Source organism: Prunus avium, chromosome 4 (assembly GCF_965620075.1).
Source record: "Prunus avium chromosome 4, drPruAviu1.hap1.1, whole genome shotgun sequence".
In the NCBI taxonomy this organism is placed as follows: Eukaryota; Viridiplantae; Streptophyta; class Magnoliopsida; order Rosales; family Rosaceae; genus Prunus; species Prunus avium.
Window position 1 is genome coordinate 34,835,406 of NC_142287.1, and position 20,456 is coordinate 34,855,861.

General features: G+C 37.3%; 4 protein-coding genes and 1 non-coding gene across 6 annotated transcripts; 1 reads left to right on the forward strand and 4 right to left on the reverse strand.

Moving 5' to 3' along the window:
* Nucleotides 1–23: 23 nt before the first annotated feature.
* Nucleotides 24–2,316, reverse strand: LOC110754714 (aspartyl protease AED1-like). The gene is made up of 3 exons (XM_088252459.1): nt 2,310–2,316; nt 1,055–1,452; nt 24–137 (listed from the first exon to the last, which is right to left on the reverse strand). The coding sequence occupies exons 1-3, from the start codon at nt 2,314–2,316 to the stop codon at nt 24–26; spliced, it is 519 nt and encodes a 172-aa protein (XP_088108585.1).
* Nucleotides 2,081–2,154, reverse strand: TRNAI-UAU (transfer RNA isoleucine (anticodon UAU)). The gene has a single exon. It is a non-coding gene; the product is annotated as a tRNA-Ile (tRNA).
* On the reverse strand, nt 2,171–5,778 carry LOC110772410 (sodium/calcium exchanger NCL1-like). Its single transcript, XM_021976843.2, has 7 exons — nt 4,940–5,778; nt 4,338–4,526; nt 4,049–4,230; nt 3,628–3,749; nt 3,265–3,532; nt 2,871–3,176; nt 2,171–2,750 (listed from the first exon to the last, which is right to left on the reverse strand). Exons 1-7 carry the CDS (start codon nt 5,316–5,318, stop codon nt 2,502–2,504), a joined length of 1,695 nt encoding a protein of 564 aa, XP_021832535.2. The 5' UTR covers nt 5,319–5,778; the 3' UTR covers nt 2,171–2,501.
* A 1,376-nt stretch (nt 5,779–7,154) lies between these two features.
* Nucleotides 7,155–15,197, reverse strand: LOC110772407 (RNA helicase family protein). 2 transcript variants are annotated; one of them, XM_021976838.2, is made up of 22 exons: nt 14,830–15,197; nt 14,559–14,633; nt 13,899–13,988; nt 13,597–13,676; nt 13,110–13,179; nt 12,913–12,998; nt 12,355–12,424; nt 12,178–12,273; nt 11,913–12,018; nt 11,500–11,546; nt 11,326–11,409; nt 11,174–11,227; nt 10,839–10,939; nt 10,378–10,468; nt 9,874–10,038; nt 9,396–9,485; nt 9,073–9,144; nt 8,870–8,968; nt 8,701–8,787; nt 8,101–8,154; nt 7,880–7,959; nt 7,155–7,723 (listed from the first exon to the last, which is right to left on the reverse strand). In XM_021976838.2, exons 1-22 carry the CDS (start codon nt 15,055–15,057, stop codon nt 7,576–7,578), a joined length of 2,073 nt encoding a protein of 690 aa, XP_021832530.1. In that variant the 5' UTR covers nt 15,058–15,197; the 3' UTR covers nt 7,155–7,575. The 2 variants fall into 2 exon arrangements, with proteins under 2 accessions (XP_021832530.1, XP_021832531.1); XM_021976839.2 differs by lacking the exon at nt 14,830–15,197 and having other exon boundaries at nt 13,597–13,681; nt 14,559–14,575.
* Nucleotides 15,198–16,470: 1,273 nt separating this feature from the next.
* LOC110772408 (glutamate receptor 2.7-like) lies at nt 16,471–19,941 on the forward strand. The gene is made up of 5 exons (XM_021976841.2): nt 16,471–16,794; nt 16,896–18,160; nt 18,267–18,573; nt 18,677–19,074; nt 19,163–19,941. The coding sequence occupies exons 1-5, from the start codon at nt 16,509–16,511 to the stop codon at nt 19,673–19,675; spliced, it is 2,769 nt and encodes a 922-aa protein (XP_021832533.2). The 5' UTR covers nt 16,471–16,508; the 3' UTR covers nt 19,676–19,941.
* The last annotated feature ends 515 nt before the right edge of the window (nt 19,942–20,456 follow it).

A 20,456-nucleotide genomic window follows, 5' to 3' on the forward strand; every position in this document is an offset into this window, starting at 1 on the left:
GTTCTTTCTCGTCTGAGGAAGTATTAGAAACGACCATTGCTTTGACCTTGAGAGTCTATTTGGTTAACAAACTTTTTGGGACCAAATCCAAGACCCATGACACCAGATATTTGATTACTATCGCCAGCAAAGGACACCTGAAATCAAAGAATACAAAATTAATCCCCATATTGTATAACTAATAGCTTCAACTTTTAGGATGAAATATTCAATATAGTACCGAAGTGACCAATCGTGTAGGTTTACCCTAAATAGATCGAGACCCCACGTAATAAGTATGAAAGAGGAATTACAATTTGTCCACGATTAAGTGAAGAACCATGTAAATCAAGCTACAAACAAAAAATCTCCGATATTATAACATGCTAGATAATTATTACCCTAAATGTTAAAGTGTCGCAAAATGAGCTCAACAATATATATCAAGCCAACAAGTGGTGATCACTAGTCTCACATAGGCTTATTATAAGTTTCAATTTTTCTTTGACAGCAAACTTTACCAAGAAGTCATGTGTTAAAATTAATGCACACTTGTGTCTTGAATAATATAAAATAATCTAGAAAAATTGAGAGAAGTTAACAAGTTAAAGTCACTAAAAACATCCTACTAATTATATAATGTACTACAACTAGAGAAATCTAGAATTAGAAGACAACTTGTGGCTGAAAATAACTTTGGAAAAATCAGTTACTGTGCAACTGACTTTTCCAAACAAAGCTGCCGACTTAAGGAACTCTATAAATATGCTAGCAAGCCCACTTATGTAATTAAGCAAGAAAAGCTGAAAACTACCAGCTGCCTTGTATCCAATGAAGTCTGTAAAGCTTTGTAACCTTCTTCCTCCATTCAAATAAAATTACTTTGTTACTTTTACAAAAAGTTTTCTATTCCACATCAAGCTATTGTCCTAAACACTACCAACCATTCTCTAAACCTCTTCTCCCTTAAAGTAACAGTAGTATCAGAGCTTGTTCCGATCAATCTTGGGCGTTGGTTCACTCTAGTCCTCCATCGTGTCTACCACTAGCCAAAACTCTGACATCAATTACATACCTCTTTGCTGTCAATGGTGCAGCCAAATACCAAGCCTTGAAAAGACTCCCTACCGAAACTGAAGGTTTCAGATGCAAGAAAGCCAGCCACATAGCTCTGGTCTGCATAGCCTCTCTCGAAAGCACACGAGCCTTCAATGCAAGGGCCCTCGCAAAGAGGATGTCCATTACATGGCAGAAGCTTGTAAGAAGTTGAACTAGAACATGGAAATGGTTCATCTACCACGGCAAAGCAGTGGTGCCTTCTACAATATTCACATTGGAGCCAAGTGAGATCGCTGCCAGTGTCGAAAACAAGGTTGTAAGATTTGTATGGTGGAGAGGGGGTTGGGATGGTGCCGAGCCCGATTTTAACGCTGTAGAGTGCGAGGCCTAGCTTAGTGTTCACGAGAACACGAACTGTTTCAGGAGTATAGGAAAATGTTTAATTTTTTGTAATGTTTTTGAGGTATTGAGCTCGAGTGATGGACTGGTAAGCAAGAGTTTGGATTCTCTGTTTGTGGGTGAGGTTTGGTTGGTAGAAAGGTGACTGTGGAGAATGTCTATGGATGAGCTCAATGGTCAAGCCACCACATGGTGGAGGCAGAGAAAGAAAGGGCTAATTCTTTCTGCCACGGCGCACTTCAATTAGAGACAAGACAATGCTGAATGGCTAGTACTAGTACTGCCTGAAATGATAGATTTATTTTATAATGGAAGAGTTAATTTGAATGCATTTATATATAGGAAATAATTAGTTCATGACATTAATTTGGAATCTGAGTTTCTTGTTGACTTTTCTCTAAGTGTGTAAATCATTATTACAAAATCCATGGATTATCTTCTATTTTAGTTGACTTTCATTTAAGTCCCAAGTCAAAAAGAATCTTTGGTGCATGAGTGCCATTTGGTAATTCAAATATTTTCGATTTAGCTGGAATGATCCTTGAAGATGTGACATAAAAGAGGTGTTTGATGATGTGGAGAAATTAAAGAGAGAGATAGAAGTATATATATAAAAATAAAAAAATAAAAAAATCAGATTAACTGGTCCCGGCGAGGCTCGAACTCGCGACCTCCGGCTCATAAGACCAGCGCTCTAACCAACTGAGCTACGGGACCAGTTGTTTGCTTAATTTTTATTATCCGTATTTACTATAAATTAATTGATAATAATATAAATCTATTAACAGCTGTTCTATTGTGCCACAAAGTTCAACTTATAATGATACAATTATGTTTAAATATTTGATTTGCAGTCTAAGCTATCTCAATACCTTCCATGTTTCATCCTTCTGTAATAGTCAGATATTGCTTATGGCGAGAAGCATATTTTCATCCTTCTGGGATTCAAATACACCATTTTCATCTACTTCAGAAAATTATAACCCCTCTTTCATCTTGGAATTTGCAACTCAATATTGGGGTAATGGATTATCCACAAAACAAAACTGCTGGCTTAAGTTAAGTTAAGACCATCCAAGAAAAGTTGTGAGGACATAAACCAGCAGCAGTGATACAGGGTACAGAATGTAGGCTATGATACTTGTCCAAAATGGGAATTTTCTGCTGAAGCTGGTAGAAAGTCCCATGACTGTGCAAATAATCAAGACAACTAAAGCTTCTGCAGAGACTTCCCACGATAAATTGCGTATGTAAACAAGTGCCAAGAAGATGGTCAAACCCATGATGTTGTTCATGAACACTCCATTGTAAATCTGCAGACAACATTTCATCAAACATAAGTAAACAAACTCATGTAATTGCTATATAAAAAAACCAATCATCAAGGCTTCCTTGAGTAAGAAGATAGATTTGAGCTTATGAGAGAAACAGACCTCAGAAAGTGTTAAAGAGATGGCATTATCTGTCTTCTCTCTGGCAGAAGTTACTGATCTCAGTGCTAGTCTGTAGTTTGTGGCCAAGGGTATCAAAACATACGAGGTTAAGAATGAAGGGATGCTTGCAGCAGTAGAGAATTCTTGCATAGTTCGCATGAGGGGCACTGCAAGCAAAACTGTAATGCCAGTACCTAGAATCAATAGATAAGCAGCCTTCACGAGATTTGTCCAAGATTTATCAGCACCCTTAGCCTTCTTTTTCTTCGCCACCGGCCTATTCTGGTCTTCCTTAGTTTTCTCATTCTGCAATTGCAATTTAATGATCATGATGAGACTGTAGTTTTCTTTTAGCATTGGAATATATCCCTACCATATATGGCTGAGTTTATACCTTGGGATTTCTTCTAAAAAACCATTTATGTTCATGACTGTTATCGTTGGCAGAGGGCTTAGCTGGATTAATCCATTTTGAGATTCCATTGACAAACTCTGTCTCAACTATTTGAGAATCACCAGAGATATCAAATTCCTCCATCACTTTTGCTGCATAATCATTCTCATCCAGACCTACTTCTTCTATTTGTATTCCTAGGATCAATGCTCTCAGCTCATGTGATGATATGTATGTGTTATTATTCTGGTCTAATTTATGAAACAGCCTGCAAATAAAATCAGGAAACGACTAAATAATGAGATCATGGCACATTTCAACAATTCAGGCAGACTAAACTAAAGATGGAAACCTGGAACTTACCCTTGTATAATGGATACATTGGGGTTGCCTCCAACTGTCAGAAGACTTGGTAGTAAGTTTTTTTGTACATATTTATGCATCACAAAATCAAGTCTTCTTTTCTGAATCCATGGTTGCATGATCTGCATTGTTGTTTTTCTTTTTTTCAGTTAAGAAGTACATAACAGTATATGCAAATTATAGTGCTGCTTATAATGAAGATCATCCTAATTGCACAACTACAAACATCCTCATTTGATTCTCATATTTCAACTTCTACAAAGTTCAGATTTGCTTAAATATTCAAAAGTCTTCTTTTGAATCTTATATCTGCAGCTTGTTATTTCCTCTTTTCATACACAAAATAAATTGGACTTTTACTTGCATGTATCTAATCATTTGGGAAGCAGATTCTGTGCTCTTCTTGAACTTTTTTTGTTACCTGATAGATGCAGTAAATGACAAGGAATGCAAATGCAGTAAGTAGAGAGACTAATATCACAACTTGAATCCCCGAAGAAGAACTGAGCATTTTCGCCACTTGAAGAATGAGAAAGGGGATCAATGAGACCATCATGATTCTTGCAGTAGCTTTGGTTTCAACATCAGTTGTTACACCATAACCTGAAAAGGCATGCATACTAAAACATTCTAAATTATCATATTTTTAGACCTCTCTCTCTTTGAGAGTGTGTTGTTCAGTGTTTATGAAGATAAGAGAAGAAGTAAACCAGTTAAACTGAAGGATTTCTTATTTTCTGTATTTGATGAAGTTTGAGACACCGAGAGGTCTTGGCTTCCAAAAGCAACAACAGAACCCCAAACTAGTGTGAGAAGCATGATTGCTGATCCTGCAAGTAGGCCCATGCTCATTTCTGCCATTGCCTCTGCAGTTTCTGTACTTCCTGTCACTCCAGTTACTGGGAAAAAATTGTGAATTTTGTAAGGAACTTACAAGACATATCACATCCATCTGCATGTGTAAACCAAAAAAAGACATGACTTCTAAACATATTTCCAAAATAGTAAATCACCTACCAGGTCGGCCCCATTACAAGAATGAATGAACAAAAGGAGGATAGATTCCTAATAATCTAGGGAGATTATGGCTAACTTTTCTTAGTTCTCTCCTTTCTACCTGCTCTTCAACCAACCAATAGCTTAATAATGTAGGCCACATTGAATGAAAAGTCCATATACAACCAACCAATAGCATAATGAATGCAACAGAAGAGAGGAAGAAGAACTAGACCAAAATCTCATGGATATCTAAAACATTTATACATACATACATAAATGCTGAGGCCTGAGAAGAAGATAGAAAGGAGCTTACCAAGTACCACTCCTACTTGTGGTATCATGCCAAGCATGTGGAAAGCACTAGCACCAAAGATACCAGTCCCAAACAATTCAAAGAAGAGTTCAGACCCTGCTGAAACATACTGATCTGCAAGTGACAGCAAGACCTCGTACACGATTATCAGGAAAAGCAGCCCCCACACTGAAGTTGCACAGGGCAAGAAGCCATAAACTGGTTCACAAGTCACAGTATCAGCTTGAAGATCCACTACTTCTAGGATTGAAGGTTGGCTTCTTTTGTCGTCTATTATGCCGCCATCGGATATAAGATCAGAATCTCTAACAAACCGGCTGCTTCCAAAATGGACTAATTGGAGGATCAGTAAAATGGTAAGCAAAGCTGGTCTTGACATATCCAGAGACTCTTAGTCTTAGCTTGTGGGTGCAAAAATGAGAATGAGAAGCAATTAACTTGACGCTTTTTGAGGTTTAAATGGACAAGATCATGCAAGTTGAGGTTTAAAATGAATAAAATCAAGCAAGTTGTGATGACATTTTCAATCCCTGCTTAGCCCTGTGCTAGATTTTTGAAAAAGTAAGAAGAGGCAGGTTGCACTTGCAGCAAAGCTACCTACCTATTTGGATTACTAATTTGACTGAATCTATTCCTCTATACTTGCTCCACAAATCCATTGCATAGTTTTGGATATAAATAATGAGACAAAGACACATCGAATAGTCATCGAATTATTGGTAACATTTTCTAATCAAGCAGCCTCTGAACTTTGAATAATGCAAGTGATCAAGCAAGCACTAAATGATTTTAAATTGATGACATATTAAGTTAGATTGAAGATGAGCCATAACAACCATCTCCCCGAGAAGAAGACTAGCATGCTAACATGTCATGATTCTAATACATAAGATATAGGCAATATAGGTATAGATTCATCAATGAGCTGTACAGTATATACTAACATTTACAGTTCTCTTTCATTATCTTATTATAATCTGGGATCTGAATTATTGAAAGAATAGAGGTTTTTTAATGCAATTTTTTTTTCTTCCGAAAAATGCTCAAAGATCCAAACGTGGGCTGCAGTACAGGTTGGTTGTTTGTTTGTTAGTGAAGCAAAAGCTTGCTGGTTTTTTTTCCCTCTCTTCTTCAATAAATGGAGCTTTCTATTCCATGCATGACAAGGGGCGTGGACTCACTGTCTCCACGACTAGTGTGTGTCTTGCCCCATCTGTTATTTCTGAGTTAGCACCTGTTTTGCTTCTCTTTGTTTGGATGGTGTAAGTTTTTGTTTGTTATCATGTACTGTTTCCTCCCCAGGTTTTGGGTGAGAGTTTACTATGAATGAATTCCTCTTTTGACAAGGGGCGTGGACTAATTATTAGTCTTGTGGTCAAAGCAATGCTACAAGGACGAAGTAGCCGCCCAAAGACCCAAGCAGAAATTTTGAGCTCAAAATCATTAAATACGAAGTTTCGACAGTTGGTTTTGCATATAAACAGCATCAGCATATGTAATAATTGAATGAGTAGAACCTAAAGTATTTGCTACAGTGTAGTGTGAGGGGGGTTTGGAGATCAACAAGCAAGCAAACCAAGCAACCAATTTGGTTGCCTCTTGCTCACCCAAAGGGGACATGTGCGAGTCAAATCGGGTAGAATCATTTCATCCACTCCAAGATCCTGCCGTGAGTGCAATGCAAACTTCTCTTTATCTCTCTCGTCACATAATCAGTCTCACGTGAGCATGAGATAGAGAGAAACATGGATTTCATTGGCGACGTGAAAGTTTTCTCCTTACTAGGAGCCCCATTGGAAGAGTACAGTGATCCCCAGTCTTGGGGCCAACTAGTGCTTATATGGAGTCCGAGTTTGACTTAGTCTGAAGCATTTGGCCCTGGTTATTCTTTCATACTATTGTCAACTTTGATATTTAAATTAGTTTGACTTGGTCTGAAGCATTTGGCCCTGTTATTCTTTCATACTATTGTCAACTTTGTTTGACTTGGTCTGAAGCATTTGGCCCTGGTTATTCTTTCATTCTATTGTCAACTTTGATATTTAAATTTGTTTGACTTGGTCTGAAGCATTTGGCCCTGGTTACTCTTTCATACTATTGTCAACTTTGATATTTAAATTAAAACGTATTGAGACATTTTGTAAAAAGAAAGCAAATTGTACTTCCCCAAATAATAGTTATAACAAGTACAATATTGAAAATAAAAAATAAAAAATGAAAGAATAGAACCTAACCCTGACCCTGCGAAGCAAGTGGGGGTTATATATCACTCCTATTCAACCTAATCCATTAGTCAATGGGTTTGATTCAAATGGGTGAAACTTGTAAAAGATGATATCAATAGACAAACTTTTGAATAAATTAGGTCATATACTAGCGACATTTTTCGATAAAGTTTACTAACAAGAACATAACCACGTTTTATGTTGAGGAGAGGACAAATAAAGTGACGAATTAAGCAACCAGCCATTTTTAATAACAATCATTAGGCAGAAGAAGAAGAAGAAAAAACATCTTCTGGATAGTTAGATTATAATTGATCTATTCACAAGTCGAGAACCAAGTTATCAAGGCCATGGTGATTGCTTTCCTCTTTTGTTCCATATATGTTCTTATAAGCAATGCTGAAGGCAGGGCTAGTGAACCATTGACTTGAGTCGCTGGTGTTGGTAAAAATGTGGAGCTGCCTCTGTGAGCCAAGAAGGATCTATGGAAATCACATTCCGCATGTATTGCTTATCAGTTGAGACAAGAGAATGGTATAATACCCACTTGGGATTAACTCTGCAAGAAAAATGAATTAACACAGATTAAGATTGTCTACAACTCAGTTCAAACAAATCCACTCTAATAAAACCAACAAAAAAGGACGCGGGAGGCGGGGATTAAATGATGAATATTAACAGTAAGCAGTCCCTGAGAAAAGAAATCTTTACTAACCTGAATAACACAGATGATGGGTGAATATAAACTTCTTGAGAACCTCTAATAGTCTTGTACTTCCCATCGTGACTTGATGCCTACAAACCATTAGGAGTATAAATGAATGAAGTTTCTCTAAGAACAAGAGAGAAGATGAACAATAAATGATTCGGTAACAATTCCCGCCAATAGTAAAGATTTGCTAACTAGAAATACACAAAAGTAACTACGAAACTCACTTCTAAACGACATGCATTAGCAAAAAACCCATTAGTAATTGCCTTCCTCACTACCTGCAAGATTTAAAGAGTAGCAGCATTCAGAATACCAAAGAGAAAAGAAGGGCTTTATCAACCCCAAGAATTTAACAAAAACTCCAGGTTTCTAGAAAAGTATGTTTAGACCCCAAAGAAAACTGATGGAAGCATTTATATGCTTTCTGAGGAAGATTCTAGCTTGCAGCCATTTGGATTGTAAGACAAACCTTTTTTCTTTTTCTTTTTGCCTTTTGATTTTGTTTACATACATACAAAAATGTTATGGTCCGAATCTTGGAGACTTGAGACCCACAAGACCTACAGACTAGGATGCGTTCCCCTCTCATCTATGCATCCCCCTCCCCCTTCATCCCTCAGTGAAGGTGAGATTTGATTTTGATCCCAACTCCCTATAATGCCACTAAAAAATGCACGTTCTATCTGTGAAATGTATCAACGTCTTATTCTTCGAAACGTTTCCTTCATTTTTTGAAAGTCATAATTATTGGCAGAGAAGAAGAAAAGTGGGAGATTATTTTATATCTGAGAGATACAAATTTGATACAGCATGCATAAACTTACCACCGTGTCTCTTTCACAAGATTTCAAGACAATGCCTATTCTCTGAGCCGTTCTTCTGAGTTGTTCTCTAATTTCCAGAACCTTTTTCTGCACAACAATCAACTCACTCAAAAAGGTGCAAAGACACCATCTGTTAAATTGATCAAACCAGCTAATTACTGATACACACCATGGCTTGGTAGTTTACAAAGTTCTTATGACACCACTGCGAAGATTTACCAGACTGAAGAAATCCTTTGTAGACATTTAAGAAACTCACGTGGTCACCCTGCATGGAATCAAGAAAATCAAACAGGACAGCCCATTAGGTTAGTGGGCCTAGAAAGATAGGGGAAAGATATATGCATACCATTGAAAATTCAAATTTGGTACCTCAGCAGCAGCAAAATTCAACTTGGCTTCATCCAGTTCCTTCTGTGATCCCCAACCAGAAACCCAGATAGACTGCAAGACCAACATCTTAATTGTGAATTACTCAACGGAAGATTTCTATTCAAGGAGTTTATTTTCTTCTAGAAATTGAGATATCTTCTGTAAATATAAAAAAGGCTTATTGTACTAAATATACAACCTAAATACATATATGTATATTTAGGTTGTTCTTTAATATTCAGATTCCAAGATTTCCAATGGAGAGTGGGAGAGAGAAAATTGTACAAGTATTTATTAACAGTAAGAGAATTAATAGGATTTACTTGAATGGAGAGAGTGGCAGCAATAGTAATCATCTCTTCTGAACACCCCAGTTGACCTGACGCTAAGATCATTTTTGAGATCATTGGATCCTACAAATCAATAAACTTCAACAAATGAGTCTAACTTCTAAGTTATACACCATGACAAAATGTTAAAGAATATAAACAATTTCTAAAGACAAAAACGACATATTGACACAATAGGAAAGTACTTTCACAATTACTTAAAAACAATGTTTTCGGGAGGGAGGCTAGCTCTAGTAAACACATTAGTGATGTAACTGTACTGCTGCATTCCACTGATTCTAACATACAAATCCAATACAGCAACAAACTAAATATCTAGTGCAGAACGACAAGGACTGTAGTCCCAAAACAACCAATTAATTTCGTAGCAGATAAGGAAAACATAAATATTTTAGGGAATAGATACAAGCCAGAAATACATCGATGATAAAAAATTTCATTCGCAACATACCAATGGAATCTCAGCAATTTGAAATCCAGTTGGTGAAGTAAGTTTGGCATCATCATCTAGGACTCCAAGTGAATAAAGCACTTCAAGCGCTCGAACCATTGCTTCAGAAGATGGAGATGCTGGCCAATCAAAGCCCAAGATATTATCTATTCCCAAGGCTTTTAACTAGAAAGTAAGAACACATTATTAGCATCTACACACCAGAAAAATATATCTCAGCTTTAAACATCAAATTATTGCACACGAAGAATCACAAAGCCTGCATGGGAATATACAGACTTCTGTTGCTAAGGAATTTACAATGTTATTGGTGATAAGCATGAGATGCTCATGAAAATTTGATTGATTTGATACTGGCAGTCTGATATTATGTCCATAGTGACTATCATGTAACTCCTGAAAACTAGTGGGATGGAAGTATGCCATATTTGAGATATACAATGGGAGGTCCAGATGGAGGCCTATTAGCCATGGAAAGCACTGTGTTGCAATATAATATCATACCTGAATCACACAGGGAACAAGATTTGACCTTTGTATCTCTGGGATCCCCTCAGCAGACATTTCCTTTGCAAAATACTCTTCGGTATATAGCCTGGTCGCAGCCATGGAAGTTCAGGTAATTAAGTAAACTTTTTTGAACTCAGAATTAGCTTGAAGAGCAATGGGCATTAGTATATAAAGTATCTATCATAAAAAGTCTCATCACAACTTATTGTGTTACATAATCGCTTCTTATTGGAAGTATATCTCTATCAGCCTATATACCTTGTAGGTACATTTGTTTGATGACTTGTCCTTAACTCACACAAGTGAATTTTTATTATCTTCTAATCTTCTAACAGTAATAAAGGTGGGCTGACTGTAGAATTCCTTACCACTAACTGAAGATCTTTGTCACAATAAAGATGCCACAAGTTCAGGGAAGAGAAAAGTGAAGTAAATAACCACAAAGAATTGCAGACCTGTAACATTTCCCAGGCCGAACTCTTCCAGCCCTACCGGTCCTTTGTCGAGCAGATGCCTTGGATATTGGCGCCACTACCAGATTTTCAATATCTGTTATCTATGTAAAGTAGATACAGAGTGCGCAACATAAGAAGACGGATATTCACTAAACTAAGATGATATTATTAGATAGAAACTTTTGGCTCCAATATCAGCAAGAATCACAAGGTCAAAGATTCTCATTAAACCAAGCAATGAACAAACTCAGTTTAATAAATGTTTGTGTGTGTGTGTGTGTACACATATATGTGACTGAGTGAGTTAGTGAGTGAGAGAAAGAGAATGAATATACCGGGTTGTAGAAACGCTGCTTTGAGAACCCAGTGTCAACAACATAGACAACACCCTGTATGAATCAAAGGAATATGGCTCAATGATGATGCAGAGCCTTATTGCTTCAAAGTGCAAACTGAAGTCTTATGAATATTACTAGCATAGGGTTACCTCCAAAGTTATGGATGTCTCTGCTATATTGGTCGATATCACAACTTTCCTCTTCCCTCTAGGAGTAGGAGTGAACACCAACTCCTAAAAAGCAGAAAATAGAGTCCAAAATCAGCTCATGAAAGAAAATTCTGAAGCTGGCCAAAATAGTGGTACACAGAAAGCATAACAAACCTGCTCAGAACGTGGAAGTCCTGAGTAGAGGGGCAAAACCATCAATCCTGAAACATGAAGATATAACCATATAAAAACTAACACGTAAAAGAATCTTTAAAATTCCACTGTAAAAAAACACTTCAATCCAGAACAACACAATAACTGCTATATTCTAGATAATGCGAGTCATTTTAAGGTGACTCTTGAAGAATTCTGTACTTGAACTGAAAAAAAATAACGGATTAGCTATGTGAAATCATCTATGGACTCTGTACCCCCGATGCTAGAAGTTCTAGAACACACTACACACACACACAGAACAATAGCATGAACAAATGCATAAAACTCTTCCAAATTGCAACAGTTTGGAACTTGATTATTAAAATAAATATTTTCTTTTAGTATTGGTAAAGCTGCAACATCTTCTGCACCTGATGACTTTCTTCCACGGTTTTGATCTTCTTCAGTAATCAGCTGGACAGCAGCATCAATATCATCTTGACCAGTAAGAAATACCAGAATATCTCCCATTGGTTCCTATAAAACAAAATCAGCAAGGTTTTGTATAACTGGTAGAAATGAAAATATCTGCATGTATGCATGCAGATTTTCTATGAATAATAAAATAGAAAACCTGACATAAGTTTGGTCATTCGTTATACAAGGAAAACCAAGCATCATCCAAATATCATTTACCTTCTCATGAATTAATAATACTGTTGAAACAGCAGCCCGAAGATAGTCCGGGACAGGCTCCTCCACATAATGAATTTGTACATTAAACCCTCTACCCTGAAAATCAAGAAGATTTACTGATGCCTCAATGTTTCTTTTAAGATACGAGCGAGAGAACCATTTTTTAGGGGAACTTACCTCAACTGATAGGACAGCAGGCTCCATATTTGGTCCAAGCTCCTCTCCTTCTGGTCTGCGACGCCTTTTGCTGGTTTATAATAAAACAAAATTAGATATCAACATTAACATTCCACTTCATATTTCTTAGATAACAGTATTATCAACAGTACACAAATGCTCACGATATTCAGAGGCAAATGTAACGGTGGAAATCTGTGGAAGTTGTTTATCTTATCCTCTGGCTTAAATGTAACCGAAACCTTGTAAACATTTGTGCTTTTTATAATTTCAAAGTGCCAAATGTGGACATGGTAAAAAAACAATTCTTGTCTATTTCTCTAAAGACGTGTACAGATGTTTTTTGCCCCTACAATAAACCAATCTATCATTTATTATTATTACTGAAAAGAACAGTACAAACACAAGTTTGCCAATTTTTCAGGGCAGTGATTGCAACTCTCATGCCTTGAATAACACTTTTCAAGGAAAACTAAGTAATCACAAGCATGGCAATAGTATATTAGTAAACCAAAGAACAAAAGAATAGACAGAAACTGATAAAATGCTAAAACATACCTGGTCTGAAAGAAAGCAGACATTGATTTTGCTTGAATTGTGGCAGATGAGATGATCAGACGCAGCTCAGGTCGGCGTCGTTGGATCTAGAATTGTAGAATTCAACAGATATATCATATGAACCCCAAAAGACAAGAATAAAGACCCAAACTCTTTTTTGTTTTGTAAAGTATCATCATATGATGTAAAGCTGATACCTTTTTTAGGAGACCCAATAAAATGTCAGTTGAGATAGACCTTTCATGAGCCTCATCTATCATTATGACACTGGAAATCACATCAAAAGAGATTGTGAGGAAAAAAACAGAAAGTGCAGAAATGAAGGTCAATAGAGAGATAGTAATAAGAACAATTCTTTTCATGCATAATATAATCCTCCCCCCTCCCCTCCTCTTCTAAAAACAGAAAAAAGCAAGAAATAAATCCTAGTTAATTGTGGACCAACCACAACCTGTCTATGCAAAATGACATGCCAGGTTATTTTGTATGCAGAAACACTGACCAGAAAGTATGTCATATCTCTTTATTAAAAGGAACATGTGGTTTTAAACAGGATCAATTCTAGAATGCTCGAAACTTTGGAAGTACATAGAGTTAGATGGTATGCTTCAAAAAGATATTCCACCCCTTCTGTATTTTTTGAAGGGAAAGCAGCAAAAAATTTACAGAAATCATAGCCAGTACCTATATTTTGTCAAAAGAGGATCATTCATCATTTCCCTGAGTAACACACCATCAGTCAAAAACTTTATCATAGTGACACCCTGTGCTGCCAGAACAGGAAAACCGTCATTCATGACATGGAACTACAAACACATTAACATTGAATAAACAGATCCATTCTTATCATCTAGATTTTCCAAATGACACTATGGTATGTGAATGCAGATAGCAGCAGATGCATATAGATATGCCCTTATGGAAGGGAAAAGATAATCAAATAAGAGAAAGTTCAGATTTTGAAATGATGAATAAATGGGTCTCACTGTATTTGTAACATCTTCAAATCGTATAGTGTAGCCAACTTCCTCTCCAAGCTTGACCCCCATCTCTTCAGCCACCCTTGAAGCAACTGTCTGCAGAGCAGTACCACCATTTATTTATAAAAAGAAAATGTATTTTTCAAATGAAACCAACAGGAATCAGCTATCAATGTAGGCCACCAAGATTAGTCTATAACATTTCACCAAAAAACAAACCACCATTTCTGTATATTCCTAGAAAGTTTTCATCTTTATTGCAATGTCTGCTGGGTTAAAAAGTACAAATAAATAAGCATATAAAGGGGCCAAAAGTTCTCCTTTTTCTTTAGGAGAGAGGAATCGCTTTCTAATGAACCAATATTATTAGATAGAGCTGCTAGGGGACATCTCTTATTCCATTTTGAAAAAAGCATTTACAATCTAAAAGCCACATAACAAGAAACATAAAGAGAGTTCAGTGCAACATGCAATTCCAATCCACAAGCAATGAGCGATCATCAAGAGAACATTTTCAAGCATGGTTTGTATATGCGTCACTCATACCACAACTTTCAGATGACTTAGAACACTTTGGTAAAGTTTGGAATAGCTAACTGATGTAATTAAAGAAACATAATATACAAGTAATACTTAATAAAATGGCACATAAAATCAATGAATAACCTGGACAGCCAGTCTTCTTGGCTGGGTGCATGCTATTACACGCCCACCATCAGCCCAACCTGCTTCTTTGAGGTACTGCAATTTCAGCAGACAACATTTTGAACTCAAATCAATTAACTCTCTTCAATGAATTTCATAGAAATTTCGATTTCAAAACCCACAGGAAAGATTGAAAATTCATTTGGGTTGTTGAAAGGTATGAAACAAGTTCTTGGCTTTTTTCCCACAAAACAAAACCGGCCCATTTAAGCACACAGCAAAAGAAGCGAACCTGAGGAATTTGAGTGGTTTTTCCGCTGCCCGTTTCGCCAACTATGATAGTAGTGGCGTGAGTCTCCACCAAATAGAGAATGGATGTGCGGTACTTGTACACGGGAAGCCTCTGCCTCTGCCTCTCAATATTTGCATACCCAGAAGGGGAAGAGAAGAAAAGGACGCCTCCCTCTTCGTCGTCGACAAGGCGAGGCTTCTCGGCCCCTGGTTTCCAGAACTGCGACATTGTTGTGGCTCTTGCTGTAGTGCTCTTCTTGATTTTCGTCAGCGATTGCTTGCGTTGTTGTGTTTTAGAGCTTAACAGCTGCTACTGCTAGGCGCGCAGGGGAGTCGAACACCCGGGACCTGTCGTGTACCTGTTTGGTTATTTTTGCCTTTGGTAGGGCTATTAGGGGAATTCATTAAATTTTAAAGATAACACCATCAAGTGCTATTATTTTATTTTACAACAAAAATTATATTTTAAATTACCAGGTGTGAATTCGAACTTGAATGCAAAAGACCGAATATACTGTCTTGATTAATTGACCTAACCCACATCTGCACATGCTATTATTAATTCACATAAACAAACAATATGATTAATTATAATACCATCACGTGCTATTGTTAATTGACATCAACGAACAACATGATATTTGAAGAATCTAGGAATCTTTACAAGAAGAACTATCAAGAAAATTGTCATGATCAAATGAGTATCAAAAAAGCAAGGGGTTGCCCTACCAATGTCGAACACAAGCCTTTTTAATTTCTTTTTTCTTCTCCAATCAATTGGTAGTATACTCATCTATACAGAAGACACAACACACAACTTATGTAGTTACGTTTTCATTTGATTTCAAGTCAAACTGGTTTTTTCCTTTGGAAATCAGTTCCCACACCACACATAGGATATTTATGGCCAGATGGTACAAATCAAGTAGTTTAGTTTTATGCATATTTAAATAGCAGAGATGTTGCCTCCAAAGTTATTGACGTCTCTGCGACTGCTACATTGGCTGATCTGAAATCACTACTTTTCCTCTTCCCTCTAGATAGGAGCAACTCTGACGTATCTTTTCTTTCATCCATGACAGTTGACTTTTGTAACTTAAATCAACGTTCTTCCCTTTTTGAATGTTTGAAGTAAGAGACTTGACCCAGATTATTGAAGATTGATGAATTATATACCTTTCATACCCAAAAGCAAAATTTAAATGGCAAGGTCAGCTATTTCAAATATTTCCAAGTAAAAGTTTTACCCAACCCTAGCAAATTCATCCATGCTAGTACTGTACTTTCTTTCTCAAGGGTTTAACTTGGAATTCGAGAGGAGTGGAAAAGACAATGGTCAGGAATGGGGCTACATAACACAATAAGACTATCAACATCCCCAAGTAAAACAAACTATGGTTCTCTTAATCCCCAAGCAAAATTTTGCTTCATAGAAGACCAGGTCACTTTTTTATATGGTATTGCCTCCATATCATTATTATATCATTATTTCTTCACACCAGACCAAGTCAAGGATAATAATTCCACACTGAATTGCCTGGAAATAGCGTGTTTTCTCTAACACACAATCACAAAATTTCCGTAGCCTATACGTATCCTTGAATAAATCAAAACAGTGTTCTTATATAAACAAATTGAGTGGTTAAGATTGTGTCATTTGTTCTACAATATCAAAACGCAATGTCTCTTTCTCTTGCCACAGCTAATACTGTCCAAAGGCTCTGGCTTTTGTTTCCTGCGCTCATCATCTACTTTCTAATCATTCTCTCGTATGGAGTTGGAGCTCAAAACAGTAGCAATGTCACCAACGTTGGAGCAATCATTAACGGTAATTCTCGTATTGGGAAAGAACAGAAAACTGCCATGGAAATTGCAGCTGAAACCTTCAACAACCGTTCAAAGACTCATAAGCTCATCCTTCATTTTCGAGACTCCGGCACAGACCCCTTTCTTGCTGCTTCTGCTGGTAAGTGGTAGTAACTAAACCCATGATGCTATTTATAACTCTATGATATGTAAAAGTACTCATGGACTTTTTCTTTTTATGTTCTGAATTTGTTGCTGCAGCTGAAGAGTTGATAAAGGAAAAGAAAGTAGAAGCCATAGTTGGCATGGAGACTTGGCAGGAAGCAGCTCAGGTAGCTGATCTTGTGGGAAACCAAGCGCAAATTCCAGTGATCTCATTTGCAGCACCCTCTATAACCCCGCCACTAATGCAACTCCGTTGGCCATTTTTGATACGAATGGCAGCTAACGGTTCTGCTCAAATGAAATGCATTGCAGATATTGTTTCTGCCTACCATTGGAAAAGGGTGGTTGTGATTTACGAAGATGATGGGTATGGCGGTGATGTTGGGATGCTAGCTCTTTTATCTGAGGCTCTTCAAGATGTTGGTTCAAAGATTGAGCACCGTTTGGTTCTTCCACGAGTTTCATCTCTGTCTAATCCGAATTGGGTTGAGCTGGAAGAGCTGTTGAAGCTTCCCACCATGCAGTCTCGGGTATATATTGTGTTCCAGTCATCTTTACCAACAGTGGCTCATCTATTCAGAGTGGCTGAGAAGATGGGACTTGTAGGAAAAGAATCAGCTTGGATAATCACAGAGAGTATCACTAGTTTGCTTGACCCTCATGAAACCTCTGATATATCATCCACCATGAAAGGCACTCTGGGAATCAAGACCTACTATGCCAAAAATACTAATTATTTTGCCACATTCCAGAAGCAATTCCAAACAAAGTATCCAGAAGAAGGCAACCCTGAGCCAGGAATTTACGCTCTTCGAGCATACGATGCTATTAGAACCATTGCACGGGCCATAGGAAGAATGACTAGTAATAACTCTACTAGTCTTCAGCTGTTGTTAAATACATTATTTAGCAATTATACCGGTTTAAGTGGGAAAATGCGGTTAGAAGCAGGTGAGATATTGTACTCTCCGGTACTCAGGATCATAAATATTGTGGATGGGAAGAGATTCAAAGAACTCAACTTTTGGACAGCAGATGTTGGTTTCTCATTAGAAGAAACAGGCAAGATCAGAGGTGATGCTGGTGGAGTAATTTGGCCCGGTAACCTCACGCATGCCCCCAGAGGCTGGGCAATGCCTACTGCTGAGAAGCCAATGAAAATTGGGGTACCTGGTAAAACATCCTTCAGCAAATTTGTAAAGGTTGATCCATCCCGGGACAATTCAGATAAGAAGAAATATGTCGGTTTCTGCATTGCAATTTTTGATATGGTGATAAAGAGATTGAATTATTCTTTGCCATATGAATTTGAAGCCTTTTATGGCCCCTACGATGATCTGGTAGAACGAGTCCATAACAAGGTAGCAACCTCATTTGTTTTTCTTTTTTCATTAAGATGACTTGACTAATTTCTATTTGATTTGATTCTGATGACAACGTTTGTATATATGCTTGTATCAACGGAAGGTTTATGACGCTGCGGTTGGCGATATAACCGTACTAGCTGACCGACTGGATAAAGTGGAGTTCACTCAGCCATATATGGAGTCTGGTTTGTCCATGATAGTTCCAGAAAAACCTGAGAAGTCAACATGGATGTTCATGAAACCTTTCACATGGCAAATGTGGGTGGTGACTGGTGCCATTTTAATCTACACAATGTTTGTAGTATGGTTCCTGGAGCGCCCATCCAATCCAGAATTTGGTGGCCCATTGAAGAACCAGATTGGCACAGCAACCTGGTTTACCTTCTCCTCTCTGTTCTTTTCTCACAGTAAGTAGAGTACCAATTTCCATACATCTTAGATAGCCAATGATAATCTAAAAGGCTCGGTTCAAAATTATAAACCTTGGTTTGGTTTCATTTGATTTTGCAGGAGAGAAAATTTACAGCAACTTAACTCGACTGGTTGTTGTGGTGTGGCTCTTTGTTGTATTGATCCTAACCTCAAGCTACACTGCTAATCTGTCTTCCATGCTTACCATCCAACGGCTCAAACCAAATCTGACAGATATCGAAATTCTGAAGAGAACCAACTCGAAAATTGGTTGCGATGGGGACTCGTTTGTCATTGACTACCTGCAGACTGTTCTTAAGTTCAAACGAGAGAACATCGTCAACGTAAGCAGCGAATACAACTACACGGAAAAATTCAAAAGCAAAACCATATCTGCTGCCTTTCTTGAACTCCCATATGCCCAAGTGTTCATGAACGAGTACTGTGAGGGATATACGTCCATGGCTCCTACCTACAGATTTGGAGGCTTGAGCTTTGTGAGTAGTGACCAAATATTTCTTGTGATAGAAGGAACCATCTCTGAAAGTGAAACTAATAAAATTGTTTTTATGTGTCTCCTTGCAGATATTCCAAAGAGGCTCTCCAATAGCCAGGGATTTCACCAGGGCAATTCTAGAGCTATTGGAGAATGGAGAGCTGAAGAAACTTCAAAATGACTGGTTGACCCCCAAGAATGAGTGTCCAAACAATGTAACTTCCAATGGACCAGAAAGCTTGAGCCTCAACAGTTTTACAGGCCTCTATGTGATATCTGGTGTTACTTCCAGCTTTTGTTTTCTACTATCTCTTGCTGTGTGGGGGAGGAGGTTTCAACAGCAAGAAGCAGACCAAGGCAATGCAAGCCCAAGTCCAAGTGAAGAAACTCTTTGGAACAAGACAGTTAGAATAGCAAGATTCTTCTACAGCAGAGAGCTTAATATCCCAACCAGAGCTCCAACTTTTGCTAATTATGCAGAAGAATGGCATTCTCCAAGGTGGGATTACTCCACTGCTTCAAATACTCCTGAGCATCCAAGGACCATAAGGCCAACAGAAATCGAATGCGTTCAACAAGAACAAATACAAAGAATGGCATAGGGATATCTAAAACCAAATCCAATACCAATCCGGAATTTTATGGCATTTCGAAGCCAAGTGTTAGATCATACATTTTAGTACATTTGTTACATTTTTCCTAATTGTATACTGCTGATTAATTGCACATAGTTAGACTAATGTTTAGGCATTTGTCTATATTTAATTTTTTTTTTATATATACATTTGACTAATTCATGAACTCTGTATACAATATAGCTCCTTGAGAGATGAATAAGGACACGTTACATGATGGTGATAGTGATGATAATGATGGGATTAATTGACATTGATGATGGCTTTCAATAATTCAATATTCAAGGACAAGTAAGTCATTGAAGAAAGGTCTAAAAATCTGTCTGCACGAAATGGTGGCTGCACAAGAAAGGAAAGTCAAATGACACTTGGCAGCAGTTGTTGTTGCCACAAAAACAAAGGAATCTTTTGTTTGAGAATATAAAAACTGACTTTAGGGCCCAAAAGGAAGAAATGCGGGATTAAATTCTGTCTTGGCCTAGAAGACAAGAAAACCTTTCAACATAGAGCCACAGTAAAGTGTTTGGCTTTAACTAATTTAGTCAAAGTCCAAATTGTGGAATGATATACTGAATATTTTGTTTTTAAAACTACCTGTTATTAGCTAAAGTTTGTGCTTTATTAATTTATTTATTCCATTCAAATTGCAATTTAAATTCCTTGGACATCCAATCCTTCTTAATCATTGATGAAACCTTATTAGACACAAATAATATTTTTAATCAGGATTAACACTTTTTGTCTTGAT

Coding starts and splice junctions, on each gene's coding strand:
- LOC110772407 (XM_021976838.2), bottom strand. CDS start 15,057: ATGTCGCAGTTCTGGAAACCAGGGGCCGAGAAGCCTCGCCTTGTCGAC. Junction 13,989..14,558: donor CAAGAAGACTGGCTGTCCAG/GTTATTCATTGA, acceptor ACTGCTCTGCAG/ACAGTTGCTTCAAGGGTGGC. Junction 7,724..7,879: donor CCATCATCTGTGTTATTCAG/GTTAGTAAAGAT, acceptor TTTTTCTTGCAG/AGTTAATCCCAAGTGGGTAT.
- LOC110754714 (XM_088252459.1), bottom strand. Junction 138..1,054: donor GCACCATTGACAGCAAAGAG/GTATGTAATTGA, acceptor CTTTGATTTCAG/GTGTCCTTTGCTGGCGATAG.
- LOC110772410 (XM_021976843.2), bottom strand. CDS start 5,318: ATGTCAAGACCAGCTTTGCTTACCATTTTACTGATCCTCCAATTAGTC. Junction 3,750..4,048: donor TCATTTACTGCATCTATCAG/GTAACAAAAAAA, acceptor ACAACAATGCAG/ATCATGCAACCATGGATTCA. Junction 3,177..3,264: donor TTTTTAGAAGAAATCCCAAG/GTATAAACTCAG, acceptor TTGCAATTGCAG/AATGAGAAAACTAAGGAAGA.
- LOC110772408 (XM_021976841.2), top strand. CDS start 16,509: ATGTCTCTTTCTCTTGCCACAGCTAATACTGTCCAAAGGCTCTGGCTT. Junction 16,795..16,895: donor CTTTCTTGCTGCTTCTGCTG/GTAAGTGGTAGT, acceptor TTGTTGCTGCAG/CTGAAGAGTTGATAAAGGAA. Junction 19,075..19,162: donor GATTTGGAGGCTTGAGCTTT/GTGAGTAGTGAC, acceptor GTCTCCTTGCAG/ATATTCCAAAGAGGCTCTCC.